The sequence below is a fragment of the Marmota marmota genome, unplaced genomic scaffold, assembly GCF_001458135.2.
Source record: "Marmota marmota marmota unplaced genomic scaffold, marMar, whole genome shotgun sequence".
Classification (NCBI taxonomy): Eukaryota; Metazoa; Chordata; class Mammalia; order Rodentia; family Sciuridae; genus Marmota; species Marmota marmota.
This window is the reverse complement of record NW_025999900.1, coordinates 40,979,481-40,988,507: the sequence shown is the minus strand read 5'-3', so window position 1 is coordinate 40,988,507 and position 9,027 is coordinate 40,979,481. Positions and strand designations below refer to the sequence as shown.

Genomic DNA, 9,027 nt, shown 5'->3' with positions numbered 1-9,027 from the left:
TTTTATTATACCTACTTTATTTTTCCCCCTACTTCATAGTTGAGGAAATGGAGGTCTAGACAGTTTTAACAACTTACAGGTTAGTAATAAGTGGTGGAGCCTGATCTCTCTCTCTTGTAGAGGCATCCCCAGTGATACTAACTTTTACATCACTTAATATGTCTTCGTGCGATAATCTTTGGGAGAAATTGATTTCTAAGCTTTGCTTTTATTTTATGGATGTTGTAAAATTTGTGTAATTAGTTGGCTTTCCCAACCCATCTTTAGAGTGGAAGGTATACCAGGGAGTGAGTTAAAGTTGAGACTCTCAGAAGTCTCTTCATGGTGGGAGGCCATCCTCGCACGTGATTTGAGTTACCTCCTGGCTGGGCAAGAGACGCTTAGACACATCTTTGTGTCCAGAGCTTTCCCCACCCTTCTCAGGTCTGAAGGCTTGTCCGTGTGGAATTATGTCTGGCCACAACCCCTAAAGACCCAATTGTTGCATCTGACCTTGGGACACTGCCCCCCCCCTAATCTTCATTGGATGGGATTTTCCCCAGAATTTTTTGTTCCCCAATAAAAGTCCACTCCCTGTCGTGTTCTCTCTGTCTCTCACTGGCCTCTTCAGTAAACCTAGCTACCCTAAAAGGTAGCTTGAGGCTGGAGGTAGGAGAAGCCGTCCTGGAGCTGGTTTAAAGGTAATTAGAGTCTGTCTCTTTAATTCAAACTCCCTTTTGGATTTCTCACGTAGCTGAACCTTCATTTATGAAGCCTGTGCTGGCTGTGGGCTAAAATCATGGAAAATTATACTATATGGTGAATGACTGCACTCCAGAGTTTTAACAGTTAGTCAGAATCAAGTTACCTCTTTGGAACCTTTCATTTCATTCATTAGGACCAAATGGGCATTTGCTTGGATAGACTCAATTTGGTGAAAGATTTTGTATGTACCCAGGAAACCATGATCTTTTAAAATATTTGTTTAGTTGTAGTTGGACACCAAATCTTTATTTTACTTATTTATTTTTATGTGGTGCTGAGGATCAAACCCAGTGTCTCGAACGTGCTAGGTGAGTGTTTTACCACTAAGCCAAACCTCAGTCCCAGGAAACCATGATTTTATGTGAAGAAAGCTTCAGGTTTTCTATGACGTCTCAGAAAAAAATTTCTTGTGCTCAGGGAAGACCTCTGCTCTGGTATCTCCGGACTCTAGATTGTGCTTCAGCTGCAGTGGGTTGAAGCAGATCCATTCTAGTCCTTCCCTCATGGAAAGTAACAGGAGCAAGATGGTGCTGGGAGGAAGTCTGATTTGGCAGGTATACATGACATCCAAAGATGAAGGCCATGGCCCGCAAGGTAGAGTCCTGAAATCTTAGCATCAAGGGCATTCCTCCTGACAGGCAGGGACCATATAGTGACTGGGAATCCATACAGATGGTAAACATAAAGGAAGTATATCAACAGGGACATGCCCCCAGTCATCAGTCTAGCGGTTGGGGACAAGGCTTGAGTAAATTTTCAGGAATGCATAATGGCAAAAATGTGGCAGAAGCCATATTTTTGGGACCTGAGTGGGAAAGTTTCCAAAGCTCAGACTAGATCAATTAGGGCCCAAAGGAGAAATGAGATTTCAGAACAATACGGAAACTCATCCTCAGAACTAGACACAAGGCTAAAGGTAGACCAGCAACTGAGAGTCAGGCAAGCACTTCTTACATTTCTTTTGCCTAAAAGAAGATTAATCCTATACAGATAAGATCAGGTTTAAATCTATACATTGGGTAAAGTTCAGGGAGAGAGGAATGGGTCCAGCAGCGAAGGAAGGAGGGTTGAAAAGGCTGAGTCCAGCAGGACCTGACAAGGAAGCTGTTTGCTTTTGTGATAAAAAGTTTCCTAAGTGTTCTGGCAAGCCTAACAGAAATTGTAGAATTAATATTTTTATGAATGATATTTGGTCTATGATTGCAAAGTCATATTTTGCTGTGCTGGACAGATTTTTTACCATTGAGATATTTTTGAAAAAAAATTTGAATTTGCTGCCAGGCATCTTCTTGTGCCCTTGAATGAGCCCTAGGCTCACCTCCGTAGAATACTGCTTCACCCAAAATTGCATGCACAGAGGCTGTAGAAGGAGGAAAGTAAGGTGGGTCAATACAATGGCCAGTTTCTGGATAGAAGATTATCTGGGGTTTGTTTTTTCCATGAGCTTGTAACCTTTCAGAGGCTATATGAGCATAGAATTCACTTTTCCAGTTATGATCATCCAGGCCAACAATAAACAGGAAGGGTCCCTGTGCCTTTTCCAGTGGAATAAGACTTCGATGGTTGTGTTCCTCCAGTGGATTTTTCCAGATGTCTACCAAATTCAAAAGGCCTGACTCAGTGATTTTTTTGTTACTTAGCTCATTGCCAAGATCAGGAATAATCATATCCTTGTAATGCAGAGGAGCTATTGTGTTGGCCACACAGGCGTTGATAAGTACAGTGGCTGTGATGCCCTTCAAGAAAGAAGCCATTGAGAGACATAGGTCACCTCCTTTGGAGAAACCAAGAAGCCCAACATTGGGACCTTTCACCTGATAAGAAAATAAAGAGAAAACAAGTTTAGAATTCCTAAGTGGAGGACCAAAACAATGATTTCACATTCTCTAAGTAGCTTTCTCACATACAATTTTCTTCCCTTTCTTATGCAACATCTATGAAGTTCAAGTTGTCTTCTAATAAACAAATTAATTGATTTCCTAGTATATAGGCCATCCCCTAATATGTATGAAGTCTGGGTCAAGAATATACACAGAGGCCCTATACTCTAAGTCAAATGAGCAAACTGTTAAATAAATGCATCATTCTTTTCCCCAAGCTTGATAAATACACCACCATAACAATTTATAAGGTCAGGTTCAAATTTAAAATCTTAGAGCTTGCTGGAATTCTGTATTGGGACATGGCATGGAAAACAAGTCAATCACTGACTCCAGCCTCTGGGCCAGCCTCCTTCTCTTCCCACTCCAGGCTCCTTTATATACCTTGAGGGACCTCTCATATTTGTGTGTAGACACCCAGTATGCATGTTTAAAGCCTAGGTGTAGTATACATACTGATGGACCCAAAGAAGGAGCATAGAGCAGGAAGCAGGGTCAGAGCTGTTAGGCAGAGAATCTGGGTTTCCAGATCCCAAGGGCATGGTGGAGAGCATGTGGGTTCCAGGTGGACACAATCCCTTGGTCCCTCAGCCGCCTTATTCTATGGGCAGGGGTCCAATCAAAGGAGGGCCAAAGTATGATAATCTAAACTAAAAGGTGGAGAATGAAAGTCTTTCCTTCAGGTTTAAGGGCAGAATTGGTAGTATATGTTGGGTTCTTATTTTTTCAGGGCCTTATCTCCCCTAAATAAACTACCCTTCACAGTTTAAGGTCATCTAGGTTTTAGCAACTTTGCTAAGAGACCAGTCCCTAAACTCCAATAAGATTAGATTATTCCACAGGCCTTGAAGAACATTTTATCTTTAGTATTAGAATGTTTGGGTCTCTTTAAATCTAGATGGTAGCAAAGAGTATGTATCATTCCATTATTTATAATCATACCAAAATGTTTGAATTAACTTTTTTTCTGTTATCAAAGATTTCTTTTATCAAACCATAATACTATTATTACACTTAACATTAATGATTCCTTAATATCATCAAATACACAATTCCTATTCAAAAGTCACCAATTATCTCAAAAATGTCTCTGTATACTCAAACTTTTCCCACTACACATTTACATTAATATTATAAATGAGAAAAATTAAACTTTAGAGAGATCAATAGCCTTATTCAGGATGATTAGGCTGCTGTGTGGTATATACAGAACCAAAACTCAAAGTTAGTATTGTTTTATTGCTTTTTAGATTATAGTAAATGGTTACAAAAGAAACTGAACAGTCAAGTCCTACAGATGGGAGAAAGATGGTTGGACATGGAAAGAATATTACTAGTAACTTTTGAAGGAGCACTGTGTCTTCCTGCTTATTTCTAGTTCCAGTGCCCTGGTAGGGCTTTTGAATCCAGCCCTGTGTCCACTTGACCCCCTCTCCTCTGAATTCAGCAAGCACCAGAACTCACCTTTGGATGTTGTAGCATAAAGTCTACAGCTTCTTCAAAGTACTCCAGGCGCATATCACTCAAATATTCAGGGAGGTCTTCAAATCTGAAGTAAGCCAGAGCAAGCACAGCAAAACCATGCCCAGCCAGGAGGCTGGCTCTGTATTCACAAAGGCCACCACCACTTCCAAACAGATCGATGATCCCAGGGAAGGGCCCCTCACCTACAGAACACCACAAGTCAAATAACAAGAAGGTTTAGTCTCTCAAAAGATATCCTTGGTTTAAGATTTCTGCAATCAGCAAATAAGTTTTTGAAGCTAGGGAGGTTGGTGAAAGTGGACCCCCCCTTTTTTTTTTGTCCTGGGGATTGAATCTAAGGAAGCTTTACCATTGAGTTATATCCCCAGCGCCCCCCCCCTTTTTTTTATTCCTTGGGGTCTTACTAAATTGCTTAAGCCTTCTCTAAAATGTTGAGAGCCACAGCCAAGTCGGAATGGCCCCTGGCATTTTTGCCAGAAGTAATGTTTGAGAGGCGAGCCATTAAGATGATGCTGGATTGATTCAATTGTATATAGACCCCTGCTGTCTAGGGCGCCCGCTACTTTGGAGTTCTCCTGGGGATTTCCTGGGGAGTTTGCGTTGTCTGGTGGAGGGGGTTCCAGTTGGTGTGGTGTGCCGGAAAGGGGCCGCGTGGGTGGCCTTCGGGAGAGTTCCCGTGGAGTGTGCGTGGAGTGCTGTTGGAGTTCAGGCAATAAAGTTTCCTGTTTGAACATACAAGTGCTTTGTGGTGGCTCAGTGATTTGTGCCCAGCCAGACTGCGGCACTAAAATGCTGAGGCTGTCCTCCAACTGCGATCCCTTTACCTCAGCCTCCCAAATTGCTGAGATTACAGGCGTGTGTCACCATGACTGGTTTATTTTACTTCTTTTTTTTTTTTTTTTTTAAATAAGCTACAGGGAGAAGGGAGGGTGAACAAATCCCTTCTTTTCTCCTAATTTTGTCACATATTTTCACAATAATAATAATATAAATAAACCAAGTTAGAAATAACATATGGTGAGATATACATTTCCTTTTTTTTTTTTCCTTTTGGTACAGGGGATTGAACCCAGGGGTGCTTAACTGAGCCACATCTCTAGCCTTTTTAAAATATTTCATTCAGAGACAGTCTCACTGAGTTGCTTAGGACCTTGCTAAGTTGCTGAGGCAGGCTTTGAACTCATTATCCTTTTGCTTCAGGCTGAGGAGCCACTAGACATACAAGAGTGCAACACAACACCCAGCTGAGATATACATTTTCTAGCAACTTTTCTTTGAATTTTTCTTACAGTCATCTATTTGAGAATGGAGCAGTAAAGTGCTCTATATCTACAGGAAATCACAAGAATATACTTTCTACCTCCTACTCTCTGCTCTAGCCTTGAAGAGAGCCATCCCTAAATGTGCCATGTTTTTTGCAGCTGAACATTGGTATATGCGATTTCATTTAACTACAATACTATTCTCTCTCCTTCCTCACTTTTTTTAAAAGAAGAAACTATTTTATTTATTAGAAGGTATAAAAGAAGTGAATGAGTAAATTTAAACATCAACAAGAGTAACAAATTTTCAAAATGAATTATATATGGCAGAACAGAAGATATGTGCAAAACTTTACAACTTCAAAGGATCAAAATAAGACTACCAGCCAGGCACAGTGGTGCAGGCCTGTAATCCCAGTAGCTCCAGAGGCTGTTGCAAGAGGATTGCAAGTTCAAAGCCAGCCTCAGTGAAAAGCAAGAGGCTAAGCAACTCAGTGAGACCTTGTCTCTAATAGAATACAAAATAGGTCTGGGGATGTAGCTCAGTGGTCAAGTGCCCCTGAGTTCAATCCCCAGTACCAAAAAAAAAAAAAAGACTACTAAAGGTTCAATGCAAAAAAAGATTCATTTGAATATACACATTTGGAAATATTCCTAATAAGTATATGTCTGTATATTATATCAATAATTAATATTAAATATATTTAGATCTCTCTCTAGGTATATATGTATATATCTGTGAATATTCACAATTTATCCCAATTGGAAATTTAAAATTGCCTAAAATGATTTAAAGATTAAAATACATGGGACGCTTATTGGCTTTTTGCCCCTTCCTCCTTACTTTTTGATTTTATTGACTCCTTAGTCTTGAACTTAAATTTAAGTCTCCATTCCTGAAAGCCTTCCCAGATCCCCAAGAAGCTGAGTTGGCTTTGACAGTCTTTAATTTGTTCCCAACAGCAAGCTGGGTCTGTACTTCCCCTGCCATAGCACCTGCCACGCTGTATTATAGGTGCAAGGGTAATTGCGTATATCCTCAAGTAGACTATGAATACAATGAAGCCCATTGTCTGATTTGGTTAGGAACTGCTTCCCAATACATATTAAACCGGTCACACAAGATTGATTTGACTGGATATCAGATACTACAACTGGGTGTGAAGAATGATTGCTCTTCCTTCTTTTAAATGAAAGCCTTTAGAAGATTCTTGTTGAATCCCTGTTGTACTCTTGTGCCAGTCTCTAGTAATTTGGAAATGTATATATTTTAGTCAGCTTTTCCATTGCTCTGACTAAAAGACCTGACAAGAACAATTTTTGAGTTTATTTGGGGGCTCACGGTTTCAGAGGTCTCAGTCTATATAGCAGGTTCCATTCCTTGAGTCTTGAAGTGAGGCTGAACACCATGGTGGAGGAGTATAGTGAAGGGAAGCAGCTGAAGCTATCCCACCAGGAAGCAGAGAGAGAACTCTGCTCAAAAATGACAAAATATATACCCCAAAGACACCCCAGCGACCCACCTTCTCCAGCCACACCCTACCTGCCTACAGTTACCACTCAGGGAATACCATCAAGGGATTAATTAACTCATTGACTAACGCTGATAACCCAACCATTTCACCTCTAAACCTTCTTGCATTACCTCACACCCTCAGACCTATTTTGTATTCTATTTAGAGACAAGGTCTCACTGAGTTTCTAGGTGTAAGACCCTACTCCAGCCTTAGGAGTTCACCATGTAGTGAGCAACTCATATTTAAGGTTAGGGATTGCTCAAGAGCTAAAAAAGCTAAAAAAAGAGTTTTTAAGAGTTAAAAAACATAACACATTCTCTTATTTTGGGGAATAATCACAGTATTCAGGTTAGGAATACTGTGCACTACAGCAACTCTAGCACTTTTATACACTAAGAGTTGAATTCAGGAATTTGATTGGAAGGAATGGACCATTCAGGTCCCTTCTACATACACTGCACCCTCTTTTTACTTAGACTAGGGTTTCTCAACCTCAGTACCATAGCCATTTTGAGCAAGATACTTCTTTGTTCTGGAGGCTGTCTTGTGTGTATTGTGGGTTATTTAGCAGCATTACTGGTCTCTACCTGCTACATAGCAGTAGCATCTCCCCCTTCAGTGTGACAACCAAAAATGTCTCCAGATATTGCCAAGTGTCCCTAAAGAAAGGGGACGACTTACAATATAGGAATGGACTGTCAGGGAATATTGTGTTTCAAATGACTTGAGGGCACTCTCTATTTGGAGGGGAGGCAGGTTTTATCCCCTTTGGAAATATGATGTGAAAGGAGGCAAAAGTCACCCTTGCACACTCCAGAAGGCAGTGATGATATAAGTATTCAAAAAACCCAGAGTCTGGCATCTAATTGATTTCTAAATTGAATGCACTCTTTAGCACACAGTAAGGGATTGATAGTGCCTCCAGGGAGTGTCAGGAAACCAAGAAAAGCTTTCATTCAGAACCCTTGGGAATAGAGAGGTGTAATTTAAGCGGCAGAAAGAGCTTGTTTATCATGCCCTTGGGTTCAATCCCCAGTGCCCTGTGTGTGTGTGTGTGTGTGTGTGTGAGAGAGAGAGAGAGAGAGAGGGGTGGGGGAGAGGAGAGATATCCCAGCTACTCAGAGGCTGAGACAAGAGGATCTCAAGTTCCAGGCCACAGCCAGACACTGTCTTAAAATAAAAAATAAAAAGGGTTGAGGGTAATAGCTCAGTTCTGGAGTGCCTCTGATTTCAATCTCCAATACTGAATTTTTCCCCCTAACGGGGGATTGAATTAAGGGGCACTCGACCACTGAGCCACATCCCTAGCCCCAGTTTGTATTTTTAAATTTAGAGACAGGGTCTCACTGAGTTGCTTAGCACCTCGCTTTTGCTGAGGCTGCCTTTGAACTCGCGATCCTCCTGCATCAGCCTCAGGAGCCGCTGGGATTACAGGAGTGCGCCACCACTCCAGGCTCCGAAAAATTTTTAAAAATTGAAAAAAATCAGAACTCACTACAAACTTGGGGACAACTTTAGAGATTGTGGTTCCTAACCACAATCACGTGGTTCGAGGGCCAGGCAAGAGGACTGGGGGACCACGCGTGTCCCAACGACTGGACCAGGTTCTGAGCAGCAGGTGACTCACCTGGCGGCAGGAAGAGCGTGGCCCGCACCTGGCCCCCGCGCACCAGCACCCGCCGGACCCCAGGCGGCAGGAAGTGGCGCTCGTGCAGCGCCCGAGCCAGCAGCCGCCCAGCGTCCGGCTCGTGGCCGTCCAGCACCTCCAGCTCCACCACGAAAGGCGTCTGCACGTCCCGCTTCACCAGGCGCCCTAATGGCTTATCAGGCTTCATGGCCCAGATCAGCCCCATGGGCTCCAGGCCCGCGAAGCTGCCGCCCAGCGCAGGCGTGCGCGCCAGGTCCAGCTCGTCCCTGGCGTCCGCGCGGTAGCGCGCGTGGGCCGCGGAAGAGCGCGCCCTTCTCGTCCAGCAGGGACGCGCGCAGCGTGACCTGCTGCCTGGGGGCCAGGCCTTGCACGGTTATGTGTAGCTGCTCGTCCCAGCAGCTGCGGCCTGCGGGCTCCAGGATCAGCTTCGTAATCATGCCCACCCTCGGGGAAAGGGAAAGACGGATAGGAGAGCTCCTGACCCTGGCCTG

The 9,027-nt window shown here is 43.0% G+C and overlaps 1 protein-coding gene across 1 annotated transcript; it reads right to left on the bottom strand.

Annotated features, from left to right (window-relative positions):
• Positions 1-988: 988 nt before the first annotated feature.
• Positions 989-9,021, bottom strand: LOC107148956 (acyl-coenzyme A thioesterase 6). Its single transcript, XM_015493708.2, is given in 4 exon segments — positions 989-2,558; positions 4,089-4,291; positions 8,516-8,831; positions 8,833-9,021. Coding segments are annotated over 4 exon segments (1,266 nt in total). The 5' UTR covers positions 8,974-9,021; the 3' UTR covers positions 989-1,952.
• Between the last annotated feature and the right edge of the window lie 6 nt (positions 9,022-9,027).